Source organism: Oreochromis niloticus, linkage group LG5, assembly GCF_001858045.2.
Source record: "Oreochromis niloticus isolate F11D_XX linkage group LG5, O_niloticus_UMD_NMBU, whole genome shotgun sequence".
Taxonomy (NCBI): Eukaryota; Metazoa; Chordata; class Actinopteri; order Cichliformes; family Cichlidae; genus Oreochromis; species Oreochromis niloticus.
Window position 1 is genome coordinate 26,465,628 of NC_031970.2, and position 20,996 is coordinate 26,486,623.

The window sequence follows — 20,996 nt, forward strand, 5'->3', positions numbered from 1 at the left end:
CCCTAAACTAATCGGTCAATACTGACAAGCAGTTTCATATAGGCGAGGCTTCATTATTTAGTGAGAAACATGACAGATAAAAGCTCAGGGGTCGATTCCAAGTGCTGGACTTGCATTTCGATCTTTTCACTGGAACTCTCAGTATGTCGTCTACAGATGTAAGTAATGGGGTGTCATCATTAGGGTAAAAAAAAAAAAAAAAAAAGCCAAAATAAACTGATCACAGACAAAGCATACATTTTTTGGAGTGGCAAAATCAACAATCTGGTAACACTCTTAAAAAGAAGGAATGCACTGAGCTTTATATAAGGAAAATCTTTTACAACATTTAGCCCAGTGAAGAACACCTTTGAGCAGGAAGGCGTGTCATTTCAACTTTTTTCTCAAATTATTATTTTGACTAAAATCTTAAAATTTCTTAAAATAACATTTCGACTGTAATCTCAAAATTTCAACTTGTTTTTTCAAAATATTATTTCGACTTTAATCTTAAAATTTCGACGGTAATCTCAAAATTTTATTTCCTCTTCAATCTTTATAATCTGTACTTCTAATACTCCTTGTAGATTGCGCGTTGTCAGAAGAGGGCGCTAATGTGACCCACGTAATCCACCGAAGAAGAGTTTTCCTACAGGAAGTCGCCTTTGCCAAATTCCGTTTGTTTTCTTTTGTTTGAGCGTGTTCACGCGGAGGAACTCAGGCGTTGTGTAGATAATAATAGTCCAAAATGTCGAGCGTTAGACTCGAGGGCTTTCGGAGCTTTTTGACTGAACGCTTCACCGCTGTGGCCACGGAGGTGTTTGGTGAAGTTGAAAGTATCGTTGTGGAGTGCTGTGAGGAAAACAAGCGCCTGCGGAACATTCTGCACATGGTCCTCAACCCCGAGATAAAGTTACACAGGATAGGTTTGTTGCTTTTGGTTCCTTGCGTTTCCAGTTGACTGACCTGTATTAGCTACGCTTGAAGAGGAATTGTTAAATTAAAGCATTGCAAGCTTAATGCGACACTGTATGTAAATACTGTAGGACATGTGTTTGATGGTTGCACATCACATGAGTAATTTAATGCTTTAATTAGTTAAGACCAAGACTAAAGTGCCCCCTCACATTATAAAGCTGTGAAAATTAACTTCACCTCGATTGGCCATTACCACTAAACTACTGCGGACATGTTTCATAGGTAGTAACCCACCCATCAGTCTAACACATACAAAACGACCAGTACCAGGTAGTAGAGCAGGGCGATATGGCCAAAAATATTTATCACAATATATATTTGAAAATTTGCAATAACGATATAACTGACGATATAATTGATGCGAGACAAAATACAACTCCACAACTTTACTAGCGCAAAAAACCCCCATCCATTTATTTTCACTTAAACAAGCAGCTGTTTTTTATGTGCATTAAACCTATATAAAAATTTAACAGTGCAAATGCAAATTCCTTGCTGAAAGTTAAACCAAAAGGCATTTCCAGTAGAAATGGGCTGACATATCCTGAGCATAACCATGTATAATATCCACTGAAGTTAAAAAGAGGCGCTTTGCAACATTAAACTGCAGTGTGCCAAATAAAAAAGTCAAATGCGTATTCTTTGGACCATAAGGTGCACGGGATTATAAGACACATTAAGCAAAACAAAGCAGTCAGATAAATCAAACTTTATTCAACTCATTCTTCTTGCTTCCTCCACTTCTGTACCATTGATTCATTAATGCTGTATTCTATCACAGTTGCTCTATTCCCATGTTGTTGCAGTATATTACTGACTAACCTTCTATTGTGGATGGATTATCTCAGTTGTTCTCCTGACTGAAGTTTGGTCCGTTTACAGCATCTTGCCATGCGATTGCATTTGTCTCTGGCACTGCGCATGCGCGTTTTGCCCATATTTTATGGCGATATTTCATTTTCTTATCGTTGCCTAACATTGTACCGGTATTACCGTGAATGGTATGATATGGCCCAGCCCTACCAGGTAGGACCCCATTTAACCTTAACAGAACTGCTTTAATTCTTCCTGGCACGGATTCCGTCAAGTGCTGAAGATATTGATCCATAAAAATATGATAGCATCACACAGTTGCTGTTGTTTGTCTGCTGCACATCCATGTTCCCCCTTCCACTGCATCTCAAAAGTGCTCTGCTTGGCTGAGATCTAGTGACTTTAGAGGCCGTTTGAATGGAGTAAAGCAATTGTGATGTTCAAGAAACTAGTTTGAGGTAATTTGTGTTTTAGTACTAAGATGTCTAAAACTGCGCCATCAAACTGTTACACTCCCACACGGTTACACCACAACCAGCAGCCTGAATCATTGGTACATATTAGGGCTGCCACAAACGATTATTTTGATAGTCGACTAGTCACCGATTATTTTTGCGATTAGTCGACTAATCAGATCATGCATCCATTGGACGTAAAACGTACAGCTTATTGCACCAGCATGCATCTGGTCTTATATAACTATCATTAGCTTACAGCTTTAAGTGTTTAAGGCATGTGCTAGCTAAAAATAAAGACCAGATGATAGGTAGTTTGTAAAATTTTAATGAAATTTGCAGATTGTTTCAGTGGAGTTTAATAAAGTCAGCCGTCTGCTCCTTGCTATCTAAAATATAACAGGACACCGGAGTATATTCTCGAGCATCTCACACTTCTGATAATCAGTTGTCTGCTTGACATTTATTCAGCTGTGTAAAAACTAACTTTAATCTCAGGTAAACCGATTTACTCAGCAACAAATAAAATACTGAAAAAAGCCAAACAATAACATTCTTAAGTTATCTAAGTGACTTATATATCATGTTTAACCTGAGTAGCGAAAGATGGCGGTGGGTTTGAAAACGATTTGCCGGGAGTCCGGTGTTCTCACCGGCTCTAGTGAGCCTTGAACCCCGGCTAGCTATCGAGCTGGTTGGTAACAGACGTCTCTGAAAACGTCGGAGCGCTTTTGAAAATATGCGGTGTCTTGATAAACTGAGCAGATATTTGAAGTTTGCACAGCTACATTCTCGCCTGAAAATATGTTAAACGTTTATTTTGTGACCCAGAAAGAATAATAAGAGTAATATTAAAACAAGCTAGCTGCCGCCATTGTTGGAAACTGAGCAGGGCCGCGCTATGAATTCTGGGATAGGTTGGGCCATGAAGTATACACCCGACCCATCCTTCAGATCTGGGGAGATGAAGGCCGCATTTGTTGGAGTCTTCAAATTTGGACAGTCTTCGTCGTGTCGCTGTAATGTAATCGGCCTACAAATGCGGGCAGAGGAGGATGCGGTTCCTGAATTTGGACACAGCTACGATACCGGACACAGCTTCTTCTTCTTCGAGGTTTAACGGCAGCTGGCATCCTTGTACATGCAGTGCTGCCATCTTCCGTTTCAGTCCGTTATTACACTCTTAAATCCTACTACTTATTCCTGCGTCTTTTGGGATCTTACAAAGCTTTAAACGACGCGTCGACTATTGAATTAGTCGTCGATTTTAATAGTCAACGTAATCGTGACTAGTCGACTAATCGTGGCAGCCCTAGTACAAAGCGTGATTTGTATTTGGATGTTGGAACAGAAAAAGACGTTTTCTCAGTCTTCTGTTGTCCACTGTTGGTGAGCCTCAGTTTCCTATTATTAGCTGATTAGAGTTGCATCTAGTGTGATCTTCTGCTGCTTTAGTCCATCTGCTTCAGGGTTTGATGTTTTGTGCGCTCACAGACACTCTTCTGCATACCTGGATTGTAGTGAGTGATTTGTTACTGTTCTCTTCCTGTCAGATGAAGGTAGTTTGGCCTTTTTCTTCTGTCCTCTGGCATCAACAAGGGATTTTTGGCTTGAGAATTTTCTTTTTTTCCTGGATATTTTATCATTTTGGTCCGTATCCTGTAAACTCTAGAGCTGGTTGTGCAGACAAATCCAGGTAGCTTGGGGATTTCCGGAATAATCACACCAGCCCGTCTGGCACCAACAACCATGGCACATTCAGAGTGACTTAAACCTCCTTATTCTAATGCTCAGTTTGAACTTAAGTAGGCCTGCATTCCTGAAACCATTAGATATTTGTGTTGAAGAGCTTTTGATCAGGTGTACCTAACTGAGTGGCTGGTGATTGTGAATAACTCAATAACAGCTGTTCTGCATGGTGACTATTGATTTTTTTTTTCCCCCACATGGTAAGAGTCTAAGGATAGCTTAGATAAGCTGTTTCTATTTCTTATGTGTTCACACGTCCATGTTGACATGTTAAAAGAATCACAGGTTAAGGGCAAGTACCATGACTCAAACTAAAGCAAAACATATATGATTACTATGTAATGTATTCAATAATGTTTTTTTTTTCTATTTCCTGTGACAGATGTTAATAACTACGGTGGAGAACAGCCCTCGGAGCCTAACACCAGGGTGGACCTTAAAATATCGGAGGGCCTCACTACAAAAGCTAAAGCAGGGCAAATAGAATATGACTTAAGTTGGGATCAGCAACGAGCGCTGACTGAAGCTGACAACTCCATTACACCAGACTGTGTTAAAGAAGAGCATATTGAGTGTGACATAAGTTTGGGACAACAACTGTGGCTGGGTAAAGCCAGCAACGTTTTTACATCAGACCGTTTTGAATCAAAAGAAGAGGAAGAAGACATCACTGACACAAACCAGATTCATGTGGCAAATACCAGACTTGAGGCTTCAGCTAATAGCTCAACTGATGAAGCAACTGAAGATGGAGACTGTGCCTCAGATGAGTCAGAAGCAGATTGCCAGATTGAAGAAGGGACAAGTGAGAGCCACCGATTTCAAAAAGGCTCAGAAACTTCCAACACAGAAGTAAGTTTTGCCCTCTTAAATCTAAAGTAGCTTTGCTGAGCTTTGCTGAGAATCCAAAATGCTATTCCTAACTTTCCAAGGTCCCACACACTTTTCAGTAAACGTGCACCAAAAGTAGACAATTGTCTATAAATGTTTATTTTATTGGGATTTCTTTTTTCCTTTTATTTTCTGATGCTAAATAGCCAATAGTTGTGGAACTACAACCATCCCCCCCCAAAATCAGACACTCAATAAAATAAGGAAATAAGTAAACAAAAACAGAAATCAATGATTACAACTTATTAGGTTGACAACACATCAGCAACCTGAGAGTTCCTAGAGATCTGGAATCTTTCAGAAATAACCATTGTGGGGGACCACCGACCAAAATCTTAAAGCTCACTTCGGAAATGTGGGACAGGGCTAAAGAGGTAAAACTTGTTATCAGTGCCTACCTCTAAAGCTAGCATCCGTAATGGTTTGGGGGTTGGGGGGTAAGGGTTAGAGGGCACATGGCATAGATAACTTACACATCTGTGAAGGCCCCCTTATTGCTGAGTGACCTATGCAACACTCTAGGTGTCTTTTTCCAGGAGAGTCTTGCTTAAAGCAAGGTAGTGTCATAAAAGAAGAGTTAATGTCAACTTTTGAGGGAATATATATTTTCCAGTTTTAATATCTGATATGTCATCTTTCTACTATTTTCCTTTCTTTCACTTCAGTACAGAGTTTTAAGTGATTTTACTGATCGCTGAATATGGCTCTTTATGCTTTGAACAGCTTTACAGCACCTGGAATCACTATTGTAATGCATGTTGGAACACTTGGCAGCCAGTTAGGCTACGTTCACACTGCAGGTCTTAATGCTCAGTTCCGATTTTTTGATCGAATCCGATTTTTTTGTCTGCTTGTTCACACTACAAATAAAATGCGACAGCAAACGCGCTCTAGTGTGAACGCTCAAAGCGGCCCGCATGCGCAAGAGAAGATGTCACACACAACGCGCTCTGTTTAGACCCAGAGCAAACAGTATTGTTTGACTGATGGCCCTTAATATAAAGACTTGTTTCGGACTTTACGTTTCCCAATTTTGCTTTAAGTTATAAAGATATTTTGTTATTTACATATGGCCTAATAACTACTATACTACTACTACTACTACTACTATCCTTATTGCTGTTTTAGAGAGGAGCGGTGCTTCAAAGGATAGTTGCAGATTTCTGTCAGAATCTGCAGATTATACAGTACAAATAAAATGTTCACGTTGTCTTCCCAATAGTTTCACTAACATCTACACTGGATGGCCAGGAAGCGTTCGTGATGTCTTCCCGTGCCCTTCTCCGGCGCTGATTATTGGCGTCTGTCTTGTGTCAGTGACGTAAAAGATGGAATTAATGCGACATGACCATTCAAACAGCAGTTGCTTTCTGAAACATAAGATATGTATCGGATTCAGTACCACATACGAAAGTGACCCAGGTCGGATTTGAAAATATCGGATTTGTGCTGTTCACACTGTCATACCATGATCGGATATGGGTCGCATAGGGTCAGAAAAGTCGGATTTGATGCGCTTTCGCCTGCAGTGTGAACGTAGCCTTAGTCTTTCTCTTCCTAACTTGTGAATTTTCAGCCACTTTTCTGTGCAGATTACTTTACGTTCTGACATGTTTTTAGGCTGTCTTGCTTACACAGCAGTACTAAGGCAGATGAATTTAAGTGCCATCAAAAATGCTTAAGCTTGTGTTTCTTTGAGTAGCTGATGGTTGAGGGCTGCTGTCCAATGAGATTTTGTTACTATGAGGTGAAAGCCTCTCTGTGCTTTTGCTGTTACTGCTGCACAACCCCAAAGAAGAATATTGCCACTCCAATGTTTAGCGACTGCCAAGGGATTCTTTCATCAAATGCTGCTCCTTTTATCCCATAAACCTTTAACTCAACTTTATCTGTCCACGCCACTTGTTTACAGTATGACATGTTGCTTTGCATACCTCAGACATTGAGTTTTGCGAGAATGTGGCATGCAAGTTTTACCTTTAGACTCTGTTTGCGCATCAGCGCTTTACAGTGAAATGTTGCATCACTAGCTCCCTGTCAGCTAAACCTTTCAGCGGGTCTTTTGCTTTATGGAAGCTTTACTTTGCTTGTCTGCTCAGCATTTACATCGTCTGAAAGTTTTATTGGCCATCCACATTTTGTGCTGACTTCCAGTTTCCCTTAGCTGTCATTTCTTTAGTTCACTTAGGATAAGAGACATCTCAAATTCATGGAAATAAAAGTGTCAGTGAATTAGCTTTTGAAGAACTGGATTATATTTAATGTCTGCATTCTTAGTAGTCTTAATGGGTTTAACTTGAAAGTAGAGCGGTACTTATTAAATAATTGTCTCAAGTCCACATGCAGCTTAACACCACCATCCGGAATTTATTGATGCATGCTTATTCGAGATATGATGTGAAATTAAGCCTGAGTAAAGGTAAAGCCAAGTTAAAGCCAGACTTTGCTCTGAAGTCCTTATAAACATCCTTGCAGCTAATTTGAATCAGTGGTGATACAATCACTGTTGTTCCCAAAGCATTTGATGATTCAGCGATCAAGTTTGTTTCATTAAATCCCAGTCCTGTTCTACGGGAACTGTGAGAACCTTTCGTTTCCCATTTTGTGTTTAAAAATAATAATTACTGCTGAATGAACTGCCATAAGTGATCCAGGATATAAGATATTGACTGATGAATTGGCCTTAAGTTTCAAAAATGAAGAGCCTCTATTGATGAAGGCGAGTGCATTCTGAGTTTCTGGTGCTTCCGAATTTTCTGATGGTTAGTAAAAATGTGTATGTAAGGAGTCTTTTGTACTGCAAAACAGCATTTGGAATTGCTTTTTTGTCCAGATAAATAGTGAATCTATTCAAGAACTTTAAAGTGATGCTGACTTTGCTTACAGCTATAAGTGGCACTCATTTTGAAGGTAAAGGAGCTGTCACACAAGTGCAGGGTTAGTTGGCCAATCCTTTTTCTGAATATACATGATTCCATAATGGTGTCATCTGCAGATATGTACAGAAATGACTCTTTATGCTTTTAGATGCTTTTATTTGTCTTTTGTTTGTATTTTTTAACAATTAAAATGAACTTCTCTCTTTCTATCCTTGGCTGAAACTCTTTAGAAGAATCCAGTGTGCCCCCTGCAGAAAACCATGCTAGAATTTCCAAGGTAAGAATGGCAAGAACCTTAATAATCACCCTCTCAACTTGCTAATAATAATAATGATAATAAAAATAATAATAATAATGATGTGTGTCATACAGGTTGACGTCCATGGCATTCACCACTGCTGTCCCATCTGAATGCCAGTCGTTTATTGAAAGACTCAAAGAAGCCTACAGGGACTTTCCTGATGACCAGAAGCCTTTGATAACCAAAATGGGCCTCACAACAGATGTGGAATGGGTGGACTGTGCTTTTGGTAAAGTTCCCAAAGGTTCCCTCCTATCCTACCAGTGCCCTGTGCCATCAAGTCAGGGTTATACGATAAACAGTGATGCTCCCTCTCGGCTGCCGCTTCCTCTATCTCACCATGAACTGGAATCAGTGTCTGCCCTTCCTACACTTAGCGCTAAGGAGCAGGAACATGTAAATGCCATGCAGGTCACCTGGGAAGAAGCACACGCTCTGGAGCAATCCACTCGGGGCTGTAAGGAGAACATAAAGAAACTGCAGAAGCTGCGCTTGACCAGCCGTTTCAGAGAGATCTGCAAACTCAAATCGGGACAAAGCAATATCAAGCATCTGGTATTTAAGATTCAGAAAGGATTTTCTCTGAGCAAAGCAGCACAGATAGAGGAGGAAATAAAAAATGAAGCTTTCCAGCAATATTGTCGGCAAATGTGCATCAACTGGTACCCCTGTGGTTTTGTCGTTCATCCGAATGCTCCGTGGCTGGGGGCGAACCCTGATGGGTTGGTGTACGATTCCAATGAGACCAACAGTTTTGGACTGGTGCATGCTAAATGCGTCAAGTTTCGGAGCTTCATTGACTGCGCTTTCGTGATCTGTCGCAATGGAGTCTTACAGTTGAAAAAGAATCACCCGTACTATTGGCACATCCAGGGAGAGATGATGGTTACGGGCACGTCGTGGTGTGATCTGTTGGTGTTGTCCAGAGAAGACATGCTGGTTCAGCGTATATACCGTGACAACGTCATTATCAAGATCATGAAGAAGAAATTGGATGAGTTCTTTTTCTATTACTTCTTGCCAGCAAATGTAAAGTTGTCAGCGACGTCATCAAATTAGTGCTGTATGCTGTTTTTCCCCTATGGGCCAGATTAACGGCATAAGATGGGTTACTGCAGTTTTTTTCTCCACTGTATCACAGAGAAACCCGAAGCATTACTGAAGCATGCAACATTTTCTTTAATTTTTTCAAAATAAAAGCATCCTGCTGGTTTAACTCTTGAACTGAAGAGTTCTGAACCTTTCCAGGTTCAGTATACATGATCAATAGCTTAACTCCACTCAGGTTTTTGTCTAAAATCATTAATACACAGTAACTATATAGGAGGCTATGGCTTCATGTTACCATGATGTGCTCTGAACATTTGTTTTGAAAGGGACCACATGACTTGAAAGTAATCTTTTCTGCTGGCATTATTGTAAATGTAACTTTCTCATTACTTTTTATTGGAGGCTTATGTATTTGTTGAACTTCTTAATTTGTGTCATTTAAGTTTAGTTTCTTTAAAAAAATAAAATCTGCCAGACCTTTGATGCAATTATTATTTGTCACTTTTCCCTCATTACTGCATGATTCCACGCTGTAGTCCTGCATACACTGTGATGATTATTTTATCGAACTAATCAGTTTACCAATAGTTTGCACAGTTCTTTGATTACTTTTTGTACAGTGTTAAACAAAGAGTTGGACTGTTTTAAAAATAAAAAGTTTAAAGAGAAAAACACATTTCTGTGTTGGTTTAAAGTTCTTTAAACTAATGTGTCAGCTGCTGTTTTTGACTGTGTCAGTCCAACTGACAATTACCCCTTATAAAGCTCATTCTTTGACATTTTGACCCATTTCAAGTCATCCATCTTCATCTTTGAGCAACAGTAAAACTGTATCAGGTCTTCTAAAACCCTTTACCATCTTCCACTGTTTGTAAAAAGGTTATTTTTCATTCTTACAGTTCTTCTGACTCTAACTCCTGTTATCTTTCAGATTTCCAGAACTCTTCATTATGTTTACATGTACCTTTAACTTCACCCCCAAGTCATATTTGGTATGCTTTTACAGAGTTGCACATTTTGTAAATACAATTGATATGAAGATATGAAGAAGCAGCGAGGTCTAGGTTAGCACACAGCTTATAACAGAAAGTTTAAGTTTTTCTATACCTGTTATTACCAAGCTGATCGTGCGGATGAGCCACTATTTCTAGTGTAAATCTCTTAACATCCACCAGGTGGCTGGTGAACCACTTAGAGTGGCATGGGCACTCAAAGCGCTTTATACAACATGCCTCATTCACTCATTCGCGCAAGCAATTTTTTTTATGCTCAAGCACCTTCTAACATTGATACTCCAGTGGATGTATCGGAGAGCAACTTGGGCTTAGTACCTTGCCCAAGGATATTTTGCATGCAGACTGGAGCAGCCAGGGATCAAACCACCAACCCTCTGATTAGTAGCTGACCTGCTCTACCTCCTGGGCTACAGCCACTGAAAGCAGGAAATATAGCAGTCCAAACATAAAGACGTGAAAGCATGGATGACATTTTTTTGTGGTCTTTTTAAAATAAAATAAAAAATAAAATCCTTTTTTGGGCCTGATGAAAGGACCTCAGGTGTAGGATCACTGAGCTGATCGTCTGCATAGCGGTGGAAATTAGGACTCTGCAATAAATATATTGTAGATAAATATATTTTTATATATGTAAATATACTATTGCCCTTTCGAATGTTGGAGCGCTCTTTTGCCAAAACATTAATTGTGCAGGTTTAGAACACTGCTACAATCAATGAAGCGCTTTGTATGTAAGACAGCATTGTGTTAGAGATGCCTGTGGTACTCTTTGAATTGATGGTAGGCTACTCTTTGAGCAGAAAATTGGAGAATATTCTAAGGGGTGAATTTGTGTCCCAAAGATGAAAACATCCTTTAGAATAACAGCTCCTCACTTTGGGAACATTATTCTAGCTTGGTGACAGTCAGTATGAGTTGTTTGGAGGCTGTTTGGAGAAAACCAAACAGCCTATCAGTACATAATTCACAGCATTATGACCATTATCTGTCTTATGGTTTTATCCCTTTGATGCAGCTTTGCAAACCTAAGCTGTTCTGCCATGTGCTTTTCTTAGAGACGAGAGGCTTTTTCCTTGTATACCTTCCAAACACGCCATACTTGTTCAGTGTTTTTCTGATTGTACTGTCATGAACTTAAGCATTTAACATGCTAACTTCTGTAGCATCTTAGATGTATCTCATGGTGCTTTTGCAACCATTGCATGGTCTTATTTTGATCATCATTTGATCAGCAACACCTATTTAGTCACTTAATTCCCATGAAAGCAATGAGAGCCTACTGAGTGTTTTACAAGATGATTTAGAAAGTGACAACTTTCTTTTTCACACGACTCTATAAATGGATTATCTTGACCCACAGGTGGCATTTAGGATATGGGAAAGACCCTATGAGGGAGGGCTGAGGATGGGGAGAATTCTCCTATGAAGACAAGACAGGAGCCTTTGTACCAACACCAGCAGTTTATATGGACCATGTGGCCAGCTGTTTCAAATGCAGTACACAGATCAAATAAAATTTTAATATAACAGTCCCAAATAGCACGTTATTTTATTCAAAACCGCCATGTAAAGCATGCTGGAATTCACCAGTGCTGGATCATTTTCTTATTTTTTCACTTATGGTCTGCCCAGATAAAATAAAAAACACATTTGTCATCCATCACCCATGAATCTAACATGCAAATTAAAAAGGGTTTTAATCACTCCAGCTGTTATTTTACACACACAGAGCTCCGAGCTCTGAGGTAGATAATTTCCTCTGTGGTCCTGTAGGGGGTGCTGTGTCCACCCACCATGATCAGATTTCTTGATGACGTAACGCAAGGCTGTGTGTTTTTGCAGCTGGATAGGACATCCCTCATCAGAAACGCGCTGTCATGTTTCACAATATCCACATTAACCATTAGCCAGCAGAGCACAAGCGTTTTTTAGTCACACTGTGTCCTCGTGGACCTTTTTTTTTGTCAGGTTGACCGGATGTAGATATTTTAAAATTACCAGCTCTTACCTCCTGCTGCTGCAGCTGTCGCTCTCACAGACACTCGGCTCTCCTCCAGCCCAGCCCGCGCCTGCTTCTCCCTCCACAGCCTGTTATTTTATTATTTTTTATTATTAAATTTAAATTTGCAATCATGGGTATCAATAAGACGTACATGAGGATCGCTTATGCTTCGTTTGGTACGATCGTGGGCTTTTCAGCCTTTCTGGTGTGGAACTTCGTGTACAATCAGCCTTGGACTGGAGCCATGGGAGGACTGTCAGGTGAAGTAAACACTCTCTGCAGCGATACATGTGATGAATGTGAGGAATAAGAGATTTATTGGCATTTATGGGAGCGTAGAGTTAGAGATGGGTCGCAGGTATAACTTCTATTTCAAGGCCAGGTCATCTAACTTTACGATACATGCGGCAACTAAATGTGTGGGAAATATTGCAGTTTTTTAAAAGAATTCTCATTACCTGACGTTGTTTTTTTAATTTGCTGTTTGTCTTAAAGGCCTTAAAATCATCAGATGCCACTTTATGTTCATAAACTTCTACACAACTGTCCTTTTTTTTTTAAATAGAAAGTTTAAATATGTTCAAGACCACGAAAAAACCAAATCCTGTAAATCTAAGTAAAACAGGTCGCTGAATTATGAATTCATTCTCAGAACATTTAGACAAATAACACTATCCACAGTGGAAGAGTCTTTTTCGGTGGTTTTCAGCATCATTTATTAACAAGCATAAATTCCTTCTTGTTTGTACTTTAACCTGTTCCCACTGGTGAACACCTACTAGATCAACCATTAGAGTCTCCGTTCTCCAATGTCAGTTTTTAAAGGACATTTTTAAAACCTTTCCAACCCTGAATCACCAGTACTTTGTATTTCTGAAAAAACACTTTTTTTTCTTTCAACCTTTTCATGCAGATGTTGGTTGTACTGAATCAGTCTCTACAAATGAATGACTTACTGTAGACATTGACGGTGAATAAGGGAGCGTGATTTATAATCCAAGTATATCCGAGTATAATCCCAGTACAGATTTACACCTGGTTAAAGGGCATTTCTGTGCAAACTCACAATGAAAGGAAAATATGTCAACATTGCAAAAGAAAGGCTGTTGTTTTAGAGCAGTAGCATTTCCTTTACGACTGTGCTGCTTTGAGTTCAGATTTTATCATGCAGATTTTATCATGCAGTGTGAACATATGGACAATGGACTTGACAGGATGTTGGTCACAATTTTGTAAGTCTATAAATTGCAATGTTAGATCCTGTTAGGTTTGCCAAAAAGATAAAATGCTTCCGTCCATGCACAACCGTGCAACAGTGATAAAAGAGTTGCATCTGGAAATTTGACCTTTGAAACTCTATCGAGGTTTACAGATGAGCATCTAAAACCTCTGCGCTCATCTGCTGATAGGCCGCAGTGTACTCAGTGTTAGCAGTTGTTAAAGGTGCATTTTTACCAAAGATCAGACTAGTTAAAGTACAACAGTGGTGTCATCTTTTTGTGCAGTTAGTTAGTAACCGTTCCTAATTACCTTGGTAGTAACACATTAATCTGACTGAAAATGAAGAGCTGCATTTTCTTTGTCCATCAGGCTGGGGCATAATTGATTTATTTCACAGTCAGCGTTGAAAAGAATTGGGCTATTGATTTTAATCAAAGCTGTCATTTTATTAACACAATATCAGAAATAATCCAGCACCATGAAGTAGAGTCATGGTTGTTGTTGTATGCTTGCATACAGACTGTCCAACCCAACTTCTTTTTTTAATATATAAAAAACCTAGCACACAGTAAACAGTTAAAGGTTCATTTGCACCATGTTTTTCTCATTCTTTTTAAAATACATATTGATATAATATCAAGATTTTGAATTCTTTTACCCACAAGTAAATCTGAATCTGATACTGTGAGACCACAAACATGTTTACATGATGATGAGTCATCCCACAGGAAAGAGCAAAAGTATATCCTGTGCATCTTCACTGATCTTCAACTAATATAAAAGTTGTTGCACTTCCTTCTGTTGCAATGACAAAAAGAGAAGTGTGATTTATTGACTCAGCATTTGGCAGCATGCTGTGTCATGATCCAATATTCCCTGATCATATAAACAAAGGTTCATGACCAGTCAAATTAATTTCAGTGACTGGTATAGTCATGTAGTCATGCAGTCATGTGAAAAAGACAGTTTTCACTGTGAAAGCTAAGTACACTCTTACTTCTTCCATATGAATTAAGAGGGTAATAGTGCACCTGATTAAATGATTCAGCAAGTGTGAGCACCTTGATAAAAGCAGATGTTTTGTTAATTTTCTAGGGTCGAGCTTTCAAGTCTTTCCGGAAGTGACATCCCAGCAAATTTACAATAAGGTTAGACTCAAACTCAAAGGAGTTACTGAACAAGTATGGCTCATTTAGAAGGGATACAAAGAGAAAGCCTCTTTTCACTAAAAAGCACATGGCACGACGACTTGAGTTTGCAAAGGTGCATCTGAACAAACCAAAAGCAAACTGCAGATGTTTGGCTATAGTGCACTGCACAAACACCTCGTACTGACTGTTGAGCATGATTAGGGTTTTTCAACCATAGGACCTGAGCTCCTGAAGTGGCATCTTGTAGTCACTGAATCAACCATGAACTGCTCTGTATACCCAAGTATTCTAGAGTCAAATATGAAGACTCAAGTGTTACTTAGATAAAAGTGGGTTATGCAGTACAACAATGTTCCCAAGCATGCTAGCAAATCTATAACACAATGACCGAAAGAGAAAAGAATTAAGGTGTTGCAATGGTCCAGTCAAAGTCCAGACCTCAGCTTGATTGAAATACAGTGGCAGGACCTTAAGAAAGCCGTGCATAAACAAATGCACAATGAACTCAATGAACTCAGCAAACAAAGAAAAGTGAGCCAGAATTCCTCCCAAATAATGTCAGCGACTAATAAAGTCATACTGAAAACCATTACTGTAAATTATCGCTGCTGAAGGTGGTTGAAACCGTCTGAATCATGAGGTGTACTTCACAGGACTGCATAGAGTCATGCAAAAACTTCCTATTTCACATGGCTGTATGATCAGTTCAGCTGTAAATGTGTTTTTTACTACAACTTTTTAATGTTAGTGTTAATTGTCAGGGACAGTCCGCGTTAATGAATGTTACCATAAATGTGCCAACGTTAGCCAAATGGCTGACATTTAGAATCTGCCTCCTAGCTGCTTTTTGAAAACCTAAAAGTCATTAATGGATAAAGTGAGCAAAAACTAGGCACTTCAAACAAAAGGAAAATGTGGGCATATAAGGAAAACAGCTAGGTATGATGGCTTTAAGATTACATTCAAAGTTAGAATAATGTTCCAGAAGTGAGGAGCTGTTATTGTAAAGGATGTTTTCCTCTTTGGGACACAAATTGGTCCCTCAGAGTATTTTCCAAATTTCCAAACTGCCATCAACTCAAAGGAGGTTTAAAACGTACTTGACACAAGTTTAATCTTTAATCTTTTCCCCACTGATGAACTCAAAGAAACTGAAATCAAACACTTGAGAATCACAACTCTTATAGCTACTATACTCTTATACTACCAAATACAGATTCCCAGCCAATCTCACTGTAATATTCAGTATTCCTCCTATCAGACTGAGTTTTCAGCACCAGTCCTGACGTAATGCTTAAAGGTTAGTAAAACATGAACTTTAGCATTAAATCTGAATGAGAGAGGAGTTGAATATGTGCACAACTTTCTATCCCTTACTGCAGCTCTGTTACAGTGCAACAATAAAATTAAAAAAGTGTAGTAATGTGGAAATGTGTTGATGGATTTACATATTATTAGAAAATGCCAAGAAGGTGGATCATATCATGTAAAACCTGTAGTACTGTGTTTTTTAAACGGACTCATGAAGCTGAAAGCTAACCTTGCTGTCTGTACCCGGTCTCTTCCCTCAGGTGTGTTGGCACTCTGGACCCTGATCACTCACATCATGTACCTCCAGGACTACTGGCGAACCTGGCTGAAAGGCCTCAGGTTTTTCATGTTCATTGGGATTTTCTTCTCTCTGCTGGCACTCGCAACCTTTGTTGTTTTCCTGGCCATTGGCGTCCTATACAAAGACAGTGAGTTGTTCGGCATCACTTTCTGGTCTCACTTCATTTTTTTTTAATGTATATTGTTCATTACTAAACAGCTCTGCGGTATACATAATCAGACTTGTTGCTGTGTGAAATCATGGTTTATCAATTATTTATTTCAAATAGTTTTATTATTTGACCCAGTTTTTGACTTTGCAGCCAGCATCTTTTACTTGACAAAAGAAAGAGTTCAGTTAAAAGATCACATTAATGCCCATGCGTTTATCTATCTATCTATCTATCTGTCTGTCTGTCTGTCTGTCTGTCTGTCTGTCTGTCTGTCTATCTATCTATCTATCTATCTATCTGTCTGTCTGTGTGTGTATATGTATATATATATATATTTCTCCCATATGAGCTCCCATTTGAATTCAGAATTGAAGTTAAGATCGTTCTCCTCTTCTTGAATAATCAAGCCTTGTCATATCTCAAAGACCTCACAGTACCTTATTATCCTAACAGAGCACTTTACAGTTTTTCTCAGTCGCTTTGGTGCGTTTCTCAGAACACCATCAACATTTGCACAGCAGTTAGTGCATTTCCCAAAACAATTAGTGCAAACTGCATAACCTAGTGGATAGCCTGCAAAAGCACGTCACATGCACAGAATTGATTATCCATACCGCAAAAGCAAGTATCCATGTCAATGAAACTGCCAGTGCCATCAAAATGAAAAGTCTTGACACCATCTGTATGAACAAGATAGTCAAATGGCATTGTCATGTTTCCACTATGACAGTTTATAATTTCAGTGTTTCCCATTGCAAAAACAATTGGTGACACCTGAAAATGCTGACGACAGCACTATGGCCTACCTGTACAGCCATCTGAAATGTGCAGTGAAGTCACTGTAGATGTTATGGGAGTCTTGGGAGTAACTGAGACACTGAATACGTACGTTTCACATTTCCATTGTGTAGAAGTGTTTGTAATCCTACAGAATTGTGCAAAAGAAAAATATGCTACAGTCACTTGTTCACTGTAGAATACATGTAAACATAAAATCACCCATTTGGTAGAGCTGTGCACTAATGTGAACAATAAACAGCACATGTAACAGTACAGTAAATCATTCTGGCACATCCAGACGTTCCTGTCTGTCTGGCCACATATTTTCATCTACATCACAACAGATGTTATCCCTCGCAATGCAGCGAGGAAAGTATCTCCTGGAGTGGCGAATCCACCCTCTGCAGGACTCTGCTGTGATGTCATCACAAGCTTTTGTAGATTCAGTATGCACCTCATGCCAATCCTGTCTGCTGGTTTACATTATATATATACTTGTAGAGTAGGGGATACTGTAACGCGATTCACCTATGACTGGGTAGAAGAGGCTTTTCATTGGTTGCAAGTAAGAGTAACACACACCAATTTTCATTAGTGTGAGATAAAGTTCACCTGAGAAAAGTAATTTATGGAGATTTTCATGGAAACTCCTTAAAAATAGGGTTTTCAAAATGGATGTACAAATTGTTTGACAAGATGTTCAACAATTTTGAGTGCACTGACACAAGCAATGACATGAAGACTATTAGTTGTATGGACAATGACTATTCAGCCGGTACAAGTATAAATAATTGTGACATTCATGATAGAAGCAAGGAGATAGTGATGAATAGCAAGTCAAAAGTGACCAATCTTTAGATATTTGTACTTACTCAACTGCTTCATGTCCAAAGGCATTTGCCTTTGGACGAAATGAACATGAAACTGCCACAAGGTTGTGCCAAAACGACTATATGTTGTGGAGGTTGAACTAACTATTGTGCAAAGTTTAATTCTGTTGTGAGAAATGCACCAAAGCAACTGAGAAAAACTGTAATGTCAGACTGCAGGCTTACCTGTGGTTGAGTTTTCAAAACTGGACTTGGAGGCAGAGCCTTCAGCTTTCAGCTCTCCTGCGGAAGCAGCTCCCAGTTTGGATTTGGGAGACAGACTCTCTTTTGCTACTTTTAAGTTTAGGATTAAAACTTTCCTTTTTAATAAAGCTTATACTTCCAGTTGGATCAGGTGACACTGAATTATCCCTTAGTTATGCTGCGGATGCCCGTCCCTCCCTTAGCCTGGTTCTGCTGGAGGTGTCTTCCTGTTAAAAGGGAGTTTTTCCTTCCGACCGTTGCCAAGTGAATTGCTCACAAGTGGTTATGTGATTGTCAAAGCGCCCTGAGGGAGCTGTTGTGTGGATTGGTGCTATATAAATAAAATTGAATTGAATTGTGTGTCTCTGTTTGCGCAGCCTTCACTGACCCTCAGAGTTTCTTCCTGTCCTGTGTGTGGAGCGTCATGACCCTGAAATGGTCCTTCATGCTCACCCACGCTGCTCAACAATACCGCATTGAGTTTGAGGACATCGGTATCCTCAGTGACTTCTGAGGGAACGTCCTGCATCTTATAGAAGATGCACAGACTTTGCTCTCACAGTGTGGAGCTGATGAAGGAGGAAAACATAAACCAGCAGTGCTTTTTTTCTTTTCTTTATGCAGAGCATCATGACCTTGAACAGGGTCCCCACCTCACCACGTACTGGTGCATTTTTAATTCTGAGCAGGACACTGACTTCTAAACTTTTCTGATAAATCCAGCCCCGTTTTATACGAACCCAGATAGATTTTATTTTCTTACTTTTTCGTTCACCCCTGAATCTACACAGTGTCCTCTTGGTAAAACATTTCTAGAATATGATCAAATTTTTAACCACATTGCAGTAAAAGAACTTGTTGCAAATTTACAGACTCTTCTGTGGAAACATTCAGATCAATGCTGCAGCCACTAGGGGGTATCACTCTTCCAGATATAAATGTACAGTTCATGGGCGTTTCTTATTGCTCCATCTGTGTGATATTTGTATTTAAGGTGTTTTTTTTTACTAGCTTACAGGTTGTACATTGAGTAATCAAATGACGAAATCGGATCACAAAGCATCGGCCCCTTGATGAATACAGTGATTTAAAGCTGATATACATTCACGCACTGCTTTAAAAGTGCGTCGAGGCCTTATTGAAGGCAGGTAAGCCTGAAGTCCTTCATCATTTAGGCTTTCCTGTGAAATTCCGAATAAGCACCACATGTCTTGGTACTGTATGTTTCTGAACTTTGAACCAGCGTTTTTAATGTATGAGTGATTTTTTTACTTTTTATTTTATTTTTTGTCTGTGTGACAAAAAGGCGAAACATGCATTCATTGGGCCGTGATGACACTGTTATGCATACTTAAGTAATCAAGTTACTTTGTTTTATATTATCCTTGTGAAACCCGATTATGGACATTTATACTGTAAGGTGAGGCTGAACACTCCTGTGTATGAAGTACACTTTGTGCATCCGCATGTATCATTTGACTGAATGTAGGAGTGTGTGTTTGTGCAGGAGAGTGTCTAAGAGTGCTGTTAATAAAGTCTGAAAATGTGCATGGCTGTGGCCAAGAGCTCTTCCTCTTTTCTGACCAGGAATTTCTTTCTTTCTTTTGCACTTTCTGTTCCTCTAAAATTTTTAATGTCTGCTGTCCTTTAAAAAGTACAACATTTCCCCCCCCCCATCAAAAAATAAAAAAAAATCACAAAGCTTATAATGCATGAGTATTAGAAACTATCATGGAATCAGTTTGAAAGTGTCATGCACTCCTCTTCTGACTAAGCCTGGGGCAGAGGGGTCAGTGTTTTTAGGCATTAAAATGTGATTTGCACCCTGACAAGAATGAAGCACTTCTCCCACCAAGCCGAGCCACCCTTATGAAGAGAAAACATCCCCACTGCATTGCAATTGCAACAGTAAATGCAGGCAATAACCTGCACTTTGAAGTTGGGCAATTATTCCATTTATCCACATTTTTATTTTGTCCCTCAAAGGAAAGGTGGGGGGTGGGGGAGGCTGGTGCAGGGTGTTTTTTTTTTTTTTTTTTTTTGCTATATGATTTTGTTAAAGCAGCTGCCTGATAGAAGCACTTTGAAGTTGATGTGAAAAATATGTGAGCGAATTTTTACAGTGCTATCATTTTTTGGTGTTCTATCGCTCGTTAAGTTATTTGTTAGGAGAAAAATATCTAGCGGAAGAAAAAGTGTCCCCCTAATTCCATCCTGCACTGCTCATTAAGGAAAGAACTCCTGCTATGCTGAGGATTAAAAGAAGTGAATTTTGGCATGGTGCTTGGTTATTTACTATATTTATCAATAACTTTGATCCTGGAAAAGCCACCATGATTATTTCACTTTGTTGCTGTCCTACATCCTTCCTCTGCGTTTTACCAACATTTTTGTGGTGCTTATATCTTAATTGCATTATACTGGTTTGTTTGTAAGCCCGGAGAGTCTCGCAGCATCAAGGTAATTGCGATGTTGTGGTTAAATCACCATGGTAACGTTGTTTTTATCTGGCTGTTATAAACTTCGACATTAAGAAACTGAAAAACAATCCAGCTCACTTTCCATCAAGCGGGCTGGGGGCTTTGGAACCAAATGCACCCTATTAAGTTTATACACCAGCCTGTAAAATGTGCATGTGTGTGTTTGTGTGTGTGTAGTATGTAAAGAGAGGGAGGGGTCTCTTTTTATTCAATTACAGGACTCCTTTCTACCGAAATCAAGGGAGGAAGTTGTCTTGACTGGCAGTCTGGCAGAGTTTGGAGAGACTGGAAACAATAGTTTAGACATTCAAATAACCCAAATATCCTAAACATCCTGTATAATTACACACTGCAGAGCAAACAGAAGACGACTGTTTAAATCTATAGCAAGCAACCGGCAAGAAGGAAAAGATGT

At 39.3% G+C, this 20,996-nt stretch overlaps 2 protein-coding genes across 2 annotated transcripts; both read left to right on the plus strand.

Annotated features, from left to right (window-relative positions):
• The first annotated feature begins 604 nt into the window (after positions 1-604).
• LOC102081601 (uncharacterized) lies at positions 605-9,771 on the plus strand. The gene is made up of 4 exons (XM_005469311.4): positions 605-905; positions 4,357-4,826; positions 7,975-8,021; positions 8,117-9,771. Exons 1-4 carry the CDS (start codon positions 728-730, stop codon positions 9,102-9,104), a joined length of 1,683 nt encoding a protein of 560 aa, XP_005469368.1. The 5' UTR covers positions 605-727; the 3' UTR covers positions 9,105-9,771.
• A 2,173-nt stretch (positions 9,772-11,944) lies between these two features.
• LOC100695283 (heme transporter hrg1-B) lies at positions 11,945-19,649 on the plus strand. The gene is made up of 3 exons (XM_003441538.5): positions 11,945-12,373; positions 16,057-16,224; positions 18,479-19,649. The coding sequence occupies exons 1-3, from the start codon at positions 12,244-12,246 to the stop codon at positions 18,613-18,615; spliced, it is 435 nt and encodes a 144-aa protein (XP_003441586.1). The 5' UTR covers positions 11,945-12,243; the 3' UTR covers positions 18,616-19,649.
• The last annotated feature ends 1,347 nt before the right edge of the window (positions 19,650-20,996 follow it).

Bases quoted from the DNA above. Each gene is read 5' to 3' on its own strand.
- LOC102081601 (XM_005469311.4), top strand. From the start codon at position 728: ATGTCGAGCGTTAGACTCGAGGGCTTTCGGAGCTTTTTGACTGAACGC. The intron at 906-4,356 runs GTTTGTTGCTTT...TTCCTGTGACAG, and splicing joins GATAAAGTTACACAGGATAG to ATGTTAATAACTACGGTGGA. The intron at 8,022-8,116 runs GTAAGAATGGCA...TGTGTCATACAG, and splicing joins ACCATGCTAGAATTTCCAAG to GTTGACGTCCATGGCATTCA.
- LOC100695283 (XM_003441538.5), top strand. From the start codon at position 12,244: ATGGGTATCAATAAGACGTACATGAGGATCGCTTATGCTTCGTTTGGT. The intron at 12,374-16,056 runs GTGAAGTAAACA...CTCTTCCCTCAG, and splicing joins AGCCATGGGAGGACTGTCAG to GTGTGTTGGCACTCTGGACC. The intron at 16,225-18,478 runs GTGAGTTGTTCG...CTGTTTGCGCAG, and splicing joins TGGCGTCCTATACAAAGACA to CCTTCACTGACCCTCAGAGT.